General features: G+C 37.5%; 1 protein-coding gene across 1 annotated transcript in view; it reads right to left on the reverse strand.

Annotated features, from left to right (window-relative positions):
* LOC103465652 (voltage-dependent calcium channel subunit alpha-2/delta-4-like) overlaps window positions 1–16143 on the reverse strand; it is a 60050-nt gene that overhangs the window by 1416 nt on the left and 42491 nt on the right. The window contains 10 exon segments of the mRNA XM_017305137.1: window positions 1115–1232; window positions 1360–1380; window positions 3475–3530; window positions 3755–3807; window positions 3956–4031; window positions 4112–4182; window positions 10459–10521; window positions 10629–10673; window positions 10769–10783; window positions 12204–12265. Of these exon segments, the coding sequence (XP_017160626.1) occupies window positions 1115–1232; window positions 1360–1380; window positions 3475–3530; window positions 3755–3807; window positions 3956–4031; window positions 4112–4182; window positions 10459–10521; window positions 10629–10673; window positions 10769–10783; window positions 12204–12265 (580 nt within the window).

The following is a 16143-nucleotide window of genomic DNA, read 5'->3' on the forward strand; positions in this document are numbered from 1 at the left end:
TCTATCGCACCCGTTTCATACCGGACCACTTACAATTCGGTGATGTTAAGGGGAAAAAAATGATGAGATGTTTAATTTTTAAGCATTTTTTTAAGTGATTGTGATTGATTATGAGTTTTTTATGGTTTAATAAACCATAGATGAGTTAAACATAATCTTATTGAAAATATGTCTCTTAGAAATATTTGAACGGAGATGAGTAAAAAAAATYAAAAGTTGATTATTGTCCCATGATGTCCCATCAAATTATTGTGAGTTAAGCCTGGACCAATTTAATTCTTAACTCACAATTCAGTGGATTTCCCTTCAAAACTSTTTGGTTTTGACCATTGAAAGACAATRATACCATTAAACATCTGCACTTGCAAGGTGTATCAATAAAAGCATTTAGCTCCTTTCAAAAAGCATTTCTGCAATAAACTCACAAAGCTGAACTGCCTCTGAGCTCTTTATTGCCAGTCATAAATCACGTGAAGATGGCGATGTGCTGCAGAGCTGGCACTTAAAAAAAAAATCCTGAATTGTGAACTACCACAATTCCACAACAACCCCTGCTATCGATGCAGGTGTTTAACTGCATCAACAGCTGCATGCATAAAATCTGAAGGCTCTCATACCATAACTCCATATTACGTTCTACGATAATTTGTGACTTAATTGTAGGTTTGTTCTTGGATTCTTGGAGCCATTTTGCTTGGAGCCATTTTGCTCAGCCAGACACTGCTGGGAAGCTTCACCACTGTTGTGCACTGAAGTCCCAAATATTTAGAATGGCTTTCCAGACTTATAGATGTCAGTTATTTTGTTTTTCATTTATTCTTAAATGTCACTAGATCAGGGCAAGACGTGTTACTTCCTGAGATCTTTCAGTCTACTTCATGGCGTCAGACGGGATCTATATAAATAATTTCTTGATTGTACATGTGACCCTGTGCTTGGCTAATAAGACTGATTCCAAAAAATTGTTAGCACAACCTGATCCCTGATAAAAATGATCTGAATAAAGAAATAGGTCCTAAAAACAGGAAGTTAGTGGAAAGTTTAAGGGGTGTGATTGTGTGTGTGTGTGTGTGTGTGTGTGTGTGTGTGTGCGCGCGCGTGTTAACATCCGTACTTCTGACAGCGTCCACACTTGATGAGACTGTTGGCCTCCCTGACCGATGAGTCATACATAAAGCCGGGGTATGCAGTGTCACAGGGCTGCAGCGCATCCACTTTCTTTTGCTTATGAGCTGAAAATACAAAAACACAAAATGCAAAAGTTTACATTCCTGATCAGTTCAGATGAGATAAATTTATAACAGGATTTTCTCAGTAGTTGTCCTAATACCACCACACACTCAGGCATGTTGTACTCACATGTGTGATAGCCGGCTTTGGCTGAATGCATGGAGAATGGTAGTGACCACACAGAGTGAGAGGATGGTGTTGAAAGTGATGATGATGATGATGATGATGATGATGGGATGATGAAAATGAAACAGTGTTGCATTTGAAAATGAGAGATAAAGCTGTCATATGACGAAACAGAGCAAAAATATCACATCTCCAGACATCATGATTATCACAGTTTCAGATTGATTTGGGTTTCTGGACAAAAGAACTAATGAAGCAGCACCTGTCACTATGAACAATCCCTATTGAAATGACTCCAGGACCAACATATGAACCTGACTCTACTGCAGCAAGACAACAGCTGCTCACTCTGTCTGGTCCATATCTTACAGAGCCCCCTAGGTGATGTGTGTGTGTGGGGGGGTGATATTTTGCGTTCCCTTGCAAAAGAAAATGTTGCAGGCGTTATTGCGTTACCGCTCAATAAGCTTTGCGTTCCCTCGCAGAACTTATTGCGAAGGAACGCAATAAGCTGACAGTCAGAAATGTGATTTCAAAATGTCAAGTATACACATAAAAGAGACTCAGTGAAAACGTGTTTATATATTCTTAACTCTTTATATTAATTCTTAACTCTGTAAAAAACTGATTGAAGATTGATTTATTCACTGCATGTTTACAAAACAAGGTTAAAATGACTTAACTACACAAACRTCAATAAATCCAATACAAACAAAGAAAGTACAMMAATCATCATAAAGAGTGTCAGAACGAATTAAAACTAATCTAATCCTTCATATAGTTGGCAAAATACACGCGGTCACATGATTGGWTTCACTGAGTCTGCATTTGGATGCAGACTCCTCCAAATGTTTTATAGCTTCTTTATGCTCTAAACAGCTGCTTTTGCTTGTTAGAGCATAAAGCAGCTCTAGATGATCACAGCTATTGTTTCAAATTCAAAATAAAATCATTTCTATCATACATACATTCCAATTGAGTCTAGTTACCGTGCAGTGCATTCAGGTTAAAATTATTAAAACATTGGTATTTTTTTTTCTGTTTTAAGAAATCCAGCGGATTGCATTGAGTCATTGACTTTCTGCATTCACTCCTGRTCGTTGTTAGTAACTTTGTGTATTCTCAAACCACCGATGGGTGGTTTGAGAATACACAGCACACACATAAAAAAGAAATAGGACCTCTAATTCAGGAGTAGTGCGTATAAGTTAAAAATAAGACATTAATGGCAGTCGTAGCTCTCTTAGTAGCTTTATCTWGGAGAGAAGCACATCTGAGATGAGTTATGAGCTGGATTTAAAGGCTGGAGGGTCAAAGAGAAGATATGCAGTTAGTCACAGCAAAATCTTGACCAGCAGCTTTACAGGAGGCTGGGTTTGATTTACCACTGAAAAACTGAACCAGCTATATCAGAAAGAAAACATTAAGACTGCCAGACCAGATATAGAGTAAAATACAGAAAGGACATGAAACTCAAAGTTGAAATAACAGCAACWAAAGTAAATTTGGAGACAAKCAGAACATAGCAGATCTAGGAGAAATGGATCTGAGACACTTAAGGTAAKATTTCACATCTTAAAAGATGTGAAATCTTACCTTAAGTGTYTCATCCATCCCACCACAACAGCTATACACCAGTTGCTTTATTTTATGATAAATCCAGGTCAAACTGGTTTCCAATATGTGCGCAAACAAGCATAACTCTGCTCAAAGTCTTAATATAACTATGCCTTTACTTCAAAACAAAAAAACTATCCCTGCTTCCGAAACACGGCAGAAGACTGTGCCTCAAAGTTCCAGCTCGCACTGCAAACATCAGAAAAAAATGTCTTGCATGGAGATTCTCCGATTACCTGGCATTATGGGACATTTTGTGAAATAAACTCATCTTAAACTGAAAAAATGGATGTTTGGTGCAACATCCATTGCAATCAGTTTTATAACACTTTCTGACCAAACTGACTTCACAGAGTTCTCATGTACATCTTGGCATTTTTGGGTGAGTACAAACATTTTTATTTGAAATACTTCATTCAGACTTTTTCTTTGTTAACTGTGTTTGGGAGAGCTTAAAAGATACAATAACTGAGATTGATGATCATGTTAACTTCATCTTACCATCTACAAAATAGTCAGAGTGCCAGAGACCACAGAAGTTGAAGTCCAGCACAAACCTAAAGGATAAAACAAACACACACCTTAGAAAAAAACAGTAGTTTGATTTACCAAGGAAACACTGAATGTAAACATTAAAATGCTGGGTTGGGACCAGTCTAGTCTAATTTACTTATCTGTTGAAACTGTTGGTACCAACAGTTGAAACTTTCTTTGGTACCAATGTTTGAATAATGGAAATCAGATCCACAATAATCACAGATCCTCCATTACAGATACTTACATCAAAGCGTTGGAGAAGAGCCATCTCATCAAAGCCAAAATCATGTAGAACGGCTAAACAGGAGGAAGGTATTTGGAAGATTTCAAAGGAAAAARATATATTGAACTACACACATTAATAATAACAATTATAATAAATGATTTCCTGTGATTCTTTCTGATGTATGCTGTCAAAAGTTGCTCAGTGTGCTGAGAGACTTACGCTAAGCAAAGGTCGAGCACTGCTGGCATGATGGTGGCTGTTCTTGCACATAGCCTGGTAGTCAAACAGAGACACTCTGCAAATAAACATCCAGGTTGGGTTTAGGTTGGCAGCAGACAGAACTGCTCAGCTGAAKGGTGTCTGATGAAGTCCTACTTTTTAAACATTCCCATTTTGATGAGTGAAGCCATGACGGACCCATCCACCTCCCCAAAGAAACGACCAACCTGCAAAGAACATTGTGTTTTATTATACTCCCATAACATTGACATATAGCACAGTTCTATTTAAATTAATGTTAACATCTAGCAAACAGGTGCTTCATGTAGTCACACTGAACTGCTCTTCCGACWGAATTCTGTCACAATGTTAAAAAATTAGAGGTGTGCCGATCGATCGGTCATCGATCATAATCGGGCCAATTGAAAAAGTGTATGATTGGTGATCGGCGATCATTGGTTCTTGTTGCCGATACCGATCACCTGCATCTCATTTTGCAGCCTGCCTGTGCAGCTGGTCTCCTCTTTCCTTCACGCTGCGCAAACGYGCAGCAACAAATCCTAAGCGATGTGGAACTATAACACACTGAGTGAATGGGGACGTTTGCGTGTTGCGGMGGAAAATTGAAGCACGTCAAAATGCATCAACACAACGAAGCTAATACGACATAAAAACAATGCCATACTTGACGGAGTTTGGCTACATCGAGGCTCACTGCAGTAAAAAAGACATATGGAGGATCAGATAGCAGGTAAAGCAGCGCACAAGCTACAAACACTCACCCGGATTAGCATGACGGTCAGAAAGCTAAACAAATAACCCGCAAAATTATTTAAGTCTTCGAGCTGCGATGTAAGACGCTGGTTCTGTTATCGCTGTTGAACCACGAGAGCAGTTCAACAGCTGCTCTCGCAGCTGTTGAACTGCGAGAGCAGCTGACTCTCACTACCAGGTGGTAGTGAGAGTCACTACCACCTGGTAGTGACTCTCACACCGAACCTTTGCTTAAAGCTGCAGCATCTAACTTAAAAAAAATAAATTTTACATACGTATTAAAACTTTCGCTGTCCTAACATGAGACAGAATCTCCAAAAAAATAATCAATTTCCTCCCTGTTCTGCATAATTACTCCGCTCAGTCAGAAACAGCCACTCAGAACTAGCAGTAATCAGCTAGCCGCCATGCTAACAGGAAGTTATCATTCAGTAACTCTGGATTGTTTATTGTAATGGAACCTGTATTTGCCTTTGAATGTTAAGATTTATACTTGAATTTTTTGGCAATGTTGAGAGGTTTTATTTTGGCTCTTTGCATTATTTAGCCTCTTCAGAGCCTTAATATGTAATCAGGCTGTTAAAGATAGTATTATCAATAGCAGGACAATTTGCAGAATGCCTGTTTTGTGTAGTTTTCTTCTTGGAAAAAGTTATTAAAAACAAGTTTTTGTCTAAATTAGCGGTTCTCAACGTGGGCGGTACCGCCCCCCAGGGGGCGTTCAGAGGACGGCAGGGGGCGCTGGCGGACATTTTTACAAAAGGGGGCGCTGGGATGCCTTTGGGGGGCGTTTGGTCGAAGGTAAACTTTACACCTTAAATGCACAACAATACCAGTTTAGAGTTTGAGCAACTTGGTAAAACTGTATTGTGTAACATTAAACCATGCTTGGCTGCAACTGTATCGATGGCAGCTCTTCTTCTATTCAGTGTTTGTTAGCTTCTTGGCGCAGCTCCGTTCTCCTGCTACTGGTAGCTAAAATCACGATACCCTCACTGTGTATCCCTCTGAAAAATGAACCCATTTAAATAAAGAAATAAAGAAATCCCTCCATGGGTGATACCACGATAGAGAGCGTTCATTTTATGCCGTTAACACCGATGCTGTAAGTGGTCTGGTATGAAACGGGGATTATAGAACAACACAGCACTTATAAATTTCAATAATCAGAATGCAGAAATTGTTTCCGTTGTTTTAAAAGGTTTATGTCAGTCTGCCTTTTCCCCATCGATACGTTTCCCGACCGCCCTGCACCTTAGGGGGTTAAAAAAAAAAGACGTTCACATCGCGCAAAACTCTGAAATTGTGGAGGGCCCCCTGTTGGTCAGGGCCCCTAGAATTGTCATCACTTTTCCCCCCTATACCGCGCCCCTGGCACAGGCAACACAAACAGTCCTTAGAAATGTGTGACATCATGTACGTTATCTCAGTACTAATGGTAAGCTAAACGCTGTGGCAATGCTAACAGAAGAAGCTAAAAGCTCTGCTAATCATGTTGATCCTTTTCCCTGTTCATTCAGCAATAAGCTGTAGCACTTATAAACAATTAGCATTGTCATTAACGGTTCAAGGAGGAAATTTTAAACACCATATGAATGTTGATGTTAGTTCTCTGAAAAGACATTTCAGATTAAACTTGTCTAATCTATTTTTATATAGAAGAATATTTMATTTCTTCAGTTTTCTAGTTTCTAGAGGATGAATCACAGGTATTTGGATACAATAGTTAACATTTTTTGCCTTTTTTGTGTTTTGCTGGGTTGCCATGCTTCCTACAATTTTCTCTGCTCTTGTTTATTCTTATTAGTGGTGATGTAATTTCTCTTCTGTAAAAGTCTTTGTCGTACCCAGCAATATTCTAAAGGCCTAACCTTACGCAATGGTAGATTCTTAGTGTTTCCACACCTGCCTGCAAAACTCAGAGCTCAGCAAACACGTCAAAGCAGCACTTTGTCATATCTGCTTAGTAACGCCACTGGGAATACAGTCAACATGAAAATGAAAAATGAGCTTTTTCTGTAGGTCACTTTAGATCTGACTATTTCTGGGTAGTTATATTTTCTACATTTGAACACCAGTTCGTAAGTCTAAACCTTACCAATTAAACCTTTTGGTTAAAAAAAAAGGTTTAAGTAGAATCATTTATCTGTTTTGTAAAGTACAGCCGACCTGCCGGATGTGTGTGAATATGGTGAAWAAGTATATTTATAGCAAYTTGGAGGGTTTAGGATTAACCCTCGTGCTATGACTCTTAGTCGTTAATCCAATCTCACAGGCAGTCGTAATGTGGACATCAGATTCCTAATCCGTTTCTGTCTTGAGTATATCACACTTCTACACAAACTCCTGTGGAACTTAAGATTTTACAAATCCTGCCCTAATCAGCCACTTAAAGAGCCTACTGACATAATTTAATAAGTCTAAAAACAAGCTGTGCTGTTTTTTTGCATAAAAGAAATGCACAATTTGCAGATTCTAATTAAATCCTGAAAGACCAAAAGAGCAAATACACCTGTCCTTTATGAWAGCCCCAAGCAGCTGTGTGTGTATATATACTGCATAATTTTACTATCAGTCCAGTAGTTTCTATACCTGCTCAGTCTCATCTGACACACAACATTTTACAGTTTTTTGATCAGCAGGTTGGATGAATTTTCCCCTCATGGATAAAAACCATCAGACCTTCTGCRAACTGGCACCTCTCCTTAACGCTCTACCAAGGTCAGATGATGCTTGCAGGTGCAACAGCTGCTGTAATCTCCTTAATGCAGCATAAACACGTGGGTTAAATCCTAATCTGCCTTTAAATCCCATGAGCCATCCAGATGTTTTTGATAAGACCATAAAATGATCCAAAGAGTCACAAAACCCTGAAATCCCTTTTCATCCAAAATAACAGAGATGAAGATGAGTTACACAACTCTGACACTAAATCTGAATAATAAAAGATGCATCTTTGGGATTCCAAGTAGCCTGGACCTATTGGTTCAAAAATAAATAAAACTTAAATAAATTTCAAAAACACTTTTCTCACCACCATGAGCAAAAATATATTTAAAAAGTATTTCATCAATATGTACCATTTGCTTAATGCAGATCTTTGAAATACAATACAGGAGTACTGAGCATTGCAGATGAAACTGATGCATTTCTGACTTTATTCTTATGTTAGGTTAAACCAGAAACTACTTAAACCAATGGGAGAGTTTGGTAAAATGTAACATTTTTATCAGCATGTTKCTTTTTATTGGAAGACATATTGACATTCATTGCAAAATTCTCAAAAATTTTCAAAAAACTATTTGTTGTTTAGATAATTGCTTTGAGAAATCATCTGAATGGCAGTAACTACATAGATGTATTAGATCCACATTGATGCCATTCCCACTTRCTTGGAAAATTACAATATTAATAATAATCATTATGTTACTTTAAATGCTTTGTCWTATCTCGTTGGGCTTCTGTTTGTTGGCGTGGTCAGTGACATTGCAAATGAGAAAGATACTAAGACACTTTGAAATACCTACTGAGAAAAAAACAAACAAAAAAAAAGCATATTGATGACAGTAATTTGTCAATATTGCACAAAGAAGTATGTGTGATTTTATATTTGCTTCCAAAGCTTTAGATTAAGAAACATCTGGGAGCAGAGGCTTCTTAATCTCTTCTTCCAGAGATAAAKAAATCCAATTTCTGATTACAATTGGGTTTTGATGTAATTATAGCTTTCCAAAAGTGTCCAGCATAAAAGTGATTGGTGTTTTGGAACTTTGTTTGAAATTAATCAAAACTGATATTAGTGTTTAGGTGCTTAAAATGAAATTGATGAAATTTGATGAGTGTAAAGAAKTTCTTATCTAGATTCAAATGAGATATTGGTTTTCTTTGAGTGATTTATTGCATTAGTTACTCAATGGATCAGAGTAAACATCTCATTGTTTGTGGTTGAGCTGCCATTTTGTTGTGCTACTTTCTCAAACTATTTTAACGAACACAAASCGGTTGTCTTTAAATTACTACATGAGACAAGATGTCTACAGCTAAAGTGAAAGAAATACCTAAAGCTAATAAAGTATCTAGAATCAATGTTTTATTAAAGAAGAACATCATAGTGTTTTAACTCCATTATGACCACATTTATATATAAGATTAATTTTGATTTTGTAGCTGTAGAATTAAGGATTCCACACAGATAGGCACCAGATCTTTCTTCTTTTTTATCTGCTTTCATGGTTTAATTGTAAATAAAACATAACTTATCTTTTATTGCACAACTGTGGTATTTTCTTAAAGTTACATCAGAGTTACAACAAGAGCAGAATTGCCGGTGAAACTTACGTCATTCCTCTCTTTGGACAGCAAGATGAAGCCATTGTTGTCAACTAGGTAGCAACTCAGGTCCTGATAAAATATGAGCAAAACTAATGCTTGTAGTTATTTGTTGTTAAAATCAAAGGGAAGAACGTTTGTGAAGAGAATCATATAAAAAGGTAAAGTTATGTACTTACATCACTTTCACAGCTCAGAGGACACACCCCCTCAACATTTGAGCACTGAAAGCAAAAGAATCAAAAGAATCAAAAGAATGAAAGTCACTGGAACTTGATGAGCGTAGTAAAAATAATGATAATAGAACCTGATTACTTACATCTGTGTCACTGGGCTAGAAGAAACACACACAAAGAAAAGTGATCAAGACAAAAAGCTACAGATTTAAATCATTTCAAGATTATCGCAMTCCACACAGCTGTCAGTCCTATATTTATGACTTGGAGGGGATAGTTTGAGGGAGAGAGGAAGTAAAGGTATTTTCTGTTGACTTGTTTTACAAAAGACAAAACTTGATTATCTTCATGTTTTGAGAATCTGGGCATTTTGATGTTAAATATAACTTGAAAAAAGAGAATCACTTGGCCAGGATCCACGGCATGGGCAGAATGAGTGACAATGAAATGAAATTATTTGAAATACAAAACCCCCCCCCAAAAAAACAATATTAAAAGTTTCAGTTTGGAGGTTGATGAACAACAACACTGCAAACCAGAAGCCAGTCAAGCTAATGATTTCAAACANAAATCCAATTTCTGATTACAATTGGGTTTTGATGTAATTATAGCTTTCCAAAAGTGTCCAGCATAAAAGTGATTGGTGTTTTGGAACTTTGTTTGAAATTAATCAAAACTGATATTAGTGTTTAGGTGCTTAAAATGAAATTGATGAAATTTGATGAGTGTAAAGAAKTTCTTATCTAGATTCAAATGAGATATTGGTTTTCTTTGAGTGATTTATTGCATTAGTTACTCAATGGATCAGAGTAAACATCTCATTGTTTGTGGTTGAGCTGCCATTTTGTTGTGCTACTTTCTCAAACTATTTTAACGAACACAAACCGGTTGTCTTTAAATTACTACATGAGACAAGATGTCTACAGCTAAAGTGAAAGAAATACCTAAAGCTAATAAAGTATCTAGAATCAATGTTTTATTAAAGAAGAACATCATAGTGTTTTAACTCCATTATGACCACATTTATATATAAGATTAATTTTGATTTTGTAGCTGTAGAATTAAGGATTCCACACAGATAGGCACCAGATCTTTCTTCTTTTTTATCTGCTTTCATGGTTTAATTGTAAATAAAACATAACTTATCTTTTATTGCACAACTGTGGTATTTTCTTAAAGTTACATCAGAGTTACAACAAGAGCAGAATTGCCGGTGAAACTTACGTCATTCCTCTCTTTGGACAGCAAGATGAAGCCATTGTTGTCAACTAGGTAGCAACTCAGGTCCTGATAAAATATGAGCAAAACTAATGCTTGTAGTTATTTGTTGTTAAAATCAAAGGGAAGAACGTTTGTGAAGAGAATCATATAAAAAGGTAAAGTTATGTACTTACATCACTTTCACAGCTCAGAGGACACACCCCCTCAACATTTGAGCACTGAAAGCAAAAGAATCAAAAGAATCAAAAGAATGAAAGTCACTGGAACTTGATGAGCGTAGTAAAAATAATGATAATAGAACCTGATTACTTACATCTGTGTCACTGGGCTAGAAGAAACACACACAAAGAAAAGTGATCAAGACAAAAAGCTACAGATTTAAATCATTTCAAGATTATCGCAMTCCACACAGCTGTCAGTCCTATATTTATGACTTGGAGGGGATAGTTTGAGGGAGAGAGGAAGTAAAGGTATTTTCTGTTGACTTGTTTTACAAAAGACAAAACTTGATTATCTTCATGTTTTGAGAATCTGGGCATTTTGATGTTAAATATAACTTGAAAAAAGAGAATCACTTGGCCAGGATCCACGGCATGGGCAGAATGAGTGACAATGAAATGAAATTATTTGAAATACAAAACCCCCCCCCAAAAAAACAATATTAAAAGTTTCAGTTTGGAGGTTGATGAACAACAACACTGCAAACCAGAAGCCAGTCAAGCTAATGATTTCAAACATATGGTATCTTCTATTTCATATTATCCTAAGGCACCGAGATCAAATATAACTTAACATCTTGTTCCATGATTGGCTTCCATTTTCCWTTTTTGTTGCCCAAACAGTATTGATCAGTGAATAGCAAAACAYAAAGCAAATAAACCAACAAGAAAATAAAAGTAAAACATATAGGGGTCTGCTGGGGGTCTGTGAGCTGGCTGCTGTCGCTCACCAGATATTTAGTTTCAGTTTCGTTGAGTACATATATTTATTACAGATTATATACTTGGCAACCAAAACAACAGCTTGAAAAAACTGTCTTTTTAAAAAGTGATTTTTGGAAATGTTGGAAATGGAATAGAATCATTGTTGTGTCACTAAGCACAGATATGTTTAGTTCTACATTGTGCAACAAGCAGTCTGTATGATGATGTTTTTTATGTTTATAGAATAACAATCTCAATTTTTAACTTTTTCTCTGACAGATTGAGGATGATGCACCAAGAAACACAATAAAATAAGGAAGATTCAATGGTAGTGTGAGGTGTGTTAGGAGTGCACTGACTGCAGTTTTCTGGCCAATTACTGATCTTTAAAAGGCTTAACCTGCCGATTCCAATTATGGCTGGTACTGATTTTTCWGTTTGAAATGTCACTAAATCTAGCAAGAAATTCGTTGAGTTGATAACAGTGGGAACATTTGGACATGACCTGGTAGGTCAGTGTGTCAGTCAAACCTCTCACAACAGAGCAGAAGAGAACAGTGGWTGAGTTTAGACCTTTGCTGAGGTAAATAAGATCAATGGATAAGATYGGCTTAATATGTAAGCATCAGCCGATCATCAATCCCCCAAAATTAAGGAAATCAAGGTTGATTTATTGGCTGGCCAATTTATCGATGCAGCCCTAATAAATATGAATATGAGCAATGGAAGGTGCTTAAAAAAGAAAAGAGACAACTAACAGTCAGMATCATTCAATTGATCAAACATCCCACAAAGTGCTCATGAGTGCTTTYGTCCTGCATTTACCTGTTTGGCAATGGCCCAGAACCTTTTTTCCAGCCAATCCAAGGACATCTGTACCCCGATAGCTAAAAATAGGACACACACACACGCACACACACACAGTGTAAGAACAGCTGCAGGACAAGATGGAATCTGCAGAGGTAACACTTTGTTGTGTTTGCTGAGGAAAGACTAAGGGCAGGAAATCGTCCAAGTCTTACCTTAGCAAAAGTGCTAMCASCTCTTTCTGCTTAGGGTGAGCATATTCTACCTGTGCATCTACTGGTTGGTTTCAGGTTCTGGAGCTTTCTCTCCCCACCCAAAAACATACAGGTTTTGTTTACTGGCCTCTTGAGTTGCCTTTAAGTGCGAGTGTGTGCATGTTTTTTTTTGTCTATCTTTTGAGTCTCTAGGTTGCCCAATGCCCGGTGTTGGACTTACGACCTGTCCAATGTGAACTCTCATTTTCTCATAGGTATAGAAAATGGATGGATGGATTGATGGAAACAGGAATTTAACCTGTACTAACTGCCTGTACAGGTCAGTTTTACTGTGTCCTGTTTCCCACCATGATAAGTATAGGCGTTGTCAGGTAAAAGTCCTGTATCTCCAGTTTAAGGAGTGGTGGGACTCCATAGAAATTGCAGGGTCTGTAAATAATTAATTAATCACAATCACATTTAATCAAAATATTATCAAAATAAGCAACATTTCTAATTCAATGTCCCTTTTTGTTGCTAAATTATTGAATAGACACATGAGCTCAACAGCAAAGATATTTCATGTTTTTAATCTTTTATTTAGGTTATTTAAGCATCCGAGTGGTGCAAAGTGTTGCTACCCATTCAGTGTTCAAGTGTTTCAGGAACTCCTGATCATTCATGGAACGTCTAAGAAATGTGAACTGTGGCTGTTAGCATTAGCATTGCTGCTGCTGCATGTTTAGCATTGAGATGCTATTTTAGTCTTGAATAGATTCGCTGCTAGTCTATCTGCTTTTAGCAAAACTTGAACACAGTTTTACAGAGAATTAGCTCTCAGTGGGAGAAGCAACTTTGTTGTCAACRCTRTTGTTTGTAAATGTTGATTGTAYGTCAGATTTATGAGCATACCAGAAACAACCAAATACAAAAGTCAGAACCTTTGTAGGTCAAAAAATCTATGCAATTTTTTAATCAAAAATAACCACGCTTTATCCTGGTCTTAACATTAAGTCATTTATTTTCTGTGTGAGAATCCGATCTACTGGTCATCTTTTGTGTCGCTGTCTGGTTCCCATTAATATACTCATACTGGAGATAGAAGGTTTAAGTTAAACAGAGATGATCATATTTATTCCATATAGAACATAAATTATGAGTCAAACTCCAAGTGAAAACTTTTAGGTCATTACCTTTAGGTAAAGAATGACCTAAAGGTCATTCTTTAMAAATTTCTTTGAACATTTAAGGTCATTAAATGTTCAAAGAAATGATTATGATGATGATGTTGATGATAACTCATCTTTAGTATAAAGAAATATTTCATGATAGAAAACATTAGATTAGGAATTATTTTGAAAACCAGGTGGAGTTAAAATAGCATAGAAGCTTTCTAAAACTTAGTCCTAAACCTGATCTAAAAGCAACACTTCTTATGAGGCCCAGGCTTCGGGAACGATAAGGAGCAAAACATTGTATTTGTTGGGAAATACTGTGGAGAACTTTGTGCGTATGCGCAAACACACACACATGCACGCACACATACACACACACACAGAAGCAGCAGCAGCAGCAGAGCTGTGTGGCTTGTCTATCCCCTGTTTACTCTCTCTCTCTCCTCTCTTTCTCTCTATCTCCTCTCTTCTCCTCAGTCAGCTGGGAGGTTGCACGCTGGACGGAGAGCTCTGGCTGTCCCAGGAAGCTGAGTGATGAAGCGGAGGAGGCAATAATCAGTGGCGGATGAACTGGACTCAATTTCAAATCCAACTATAGATTCCTACTTTACAAAGAAGAGCAAGCTCCTGTGGCTTTTACACTTTTTCCCTTTCAGGGAAATTCTAGCTCTTTCAGAGTCGAGATTTATTTTAAGCCAAAACCCTTTTCCATATAGCAGGTACTTAGGTGAAAAATGCAGATGAAGAACAGGAATGATTTATCTTYGCTGCCTCTCTCTGGAGCTTGAAAAGCYGAGCAGACGGTGAGTTGCTTGATAGTTTYGTGCAGATTATGTATTTACAATAACCTAARTTGAGTCGTTCATCTGGACGTTGTAAAATTTCAACGCTGCAATAAACCACACATAATATGGTAATCATAATAACTTACAATCTCTTTCTTATTAGCTTTATCTAGTTTGAAACCTGTTGAAAAAAACAATTACATCTTAGTTTTCTAAACTTCTGTCAAAGTAAGGACATTTTGCAGATGTGTGACTAATGTTGGTAATTTTGTTTGCTAAATAAAAACAGCAAGTCGGTTTGCCGATGTGGGTGGGGGGAGATGTAGGAGGTTTTGCAGAGATGTGACTTTCACTGCAACCACTGCCTGATAAGTAAGCCTGACTGACTGACTGCCTGACTGACAGAGAGACCTTCAGCACTGAGCTTCTCTTTTTATTGATGTTCTGCAAAGGAGCAGCAGCAGGACCCTGAGGATCAGCAAACACATGTAACACACAGAGATATAGCAGWAAAGTCTGTAATCCCCATGATGTTGGTGACATTAATTCATGTGATTTAAAGTAATGAGTGCACCGTTATATCACACTGAGTGTGWATGTCTGTGTGTAAATGCATTAGCATACTTTTTTCCCTGCTCATCTTTGCCTCAGTCTGGATGCTGCAGTGTGTTGGTACTGCAGAACTTTTGTCCTGCTGTTTCTCTCGAGCTGTTTGAAAGGAAAATTGCCGCACTGGGGCTCCTGGGAGCKGGGTGTTAGTGAGATAGTGATGTTATCTAAAAACTGGAGGAAAGTGGAGAAATTGCACCACATTTGATTTCCATGAAGTGGGTCCGACTCTGAAAAGTAAAACTTCCAATCATAAAGACAAACCGTCGGTTTTCATGAAACAAAATGCTACTTGTGCCTCCTGCCAAAGGTGTCACAAATGYACRAATAACGGGAGGACCTAAAACTCCARCAGTGTGAGCTTGAGGTAGGACAGCTGCGTCATCTAAATCCGTGTTATGACAACATTGTGGCAACAGCTAGAGGTATTTTCTATTCTTTTAACTTTCTCCATATGTAGGTGTTAGCAGTGTAAAGTAAARCTTCTTTCTGAAAAGAAAGAAAAAAAAATCCAAATCCAAAGGGCCACAAGTGAATAATGGCTTTCATAGGAGTAAAGCACAAGAATATTTAAAGAGTAAGTAGATGATTTAGAACTAATTTAGCCATTTAGCTTATAGTAGAAAATGTTATATCTGTTCCAACAAGTGAAAAATGGAAAAGTAAACATCCCAGATTTAGAGGGAGTTGTAATATGACTGCATTGGAAATAATTATGTTGAATAAAATTAATTAGATTGCACGTAAAATAAGAATTAATCTGAGTGACTGGGTCAGGTTCTTGACCACCATCTGAACAGGCTCCTGGTGCCTCAGTCTTACTCCGTWCCCCTCAACTGTTGTGTTAGCTGTCTAAACCAGCTGCTGGTGCCACAGCTGTTTAACTGGCCCTCCAGTCATCATTCCTCTTCAGTAACAGCACAAACTTTTGCAGGGCTGGTCTACAGTTGGAAAAAAAATGCTGGTGAACCGATCAGTGCTTGTTTTCCTACACCTATYAAGTTAGCTCCAGCTCCATCGGATCATCAGCCACTCCAACCAAACATGCTGCTCATTTGTCCCTGGTGTTCTCCCTCCATTAGCTCCTTCATTTCCTCCTCCATAATTTCTATATCTCTTCCCAGTCTTGTCTTCTTCCTGAAGTTACTGTTCACAAGCTCCAGGATAAGCCGGACAAAGATCTGTATAATTTGCA

Source organism: Poecilia reticulata, linkage group LG6 (assembly GCF_000633615.1).
Source record: "Poecilia reticulata strain Guanapo linkage group LG6, Guppy_female_1.0+MT, whole genome shotgun sequence".
Lineage (NCBI taxonomy): Eukaryota > Metazoa > Chordata > Actinopteri > Cyprinodontiformes > Poeciliidae > Poecilia > Poecilia reticulata.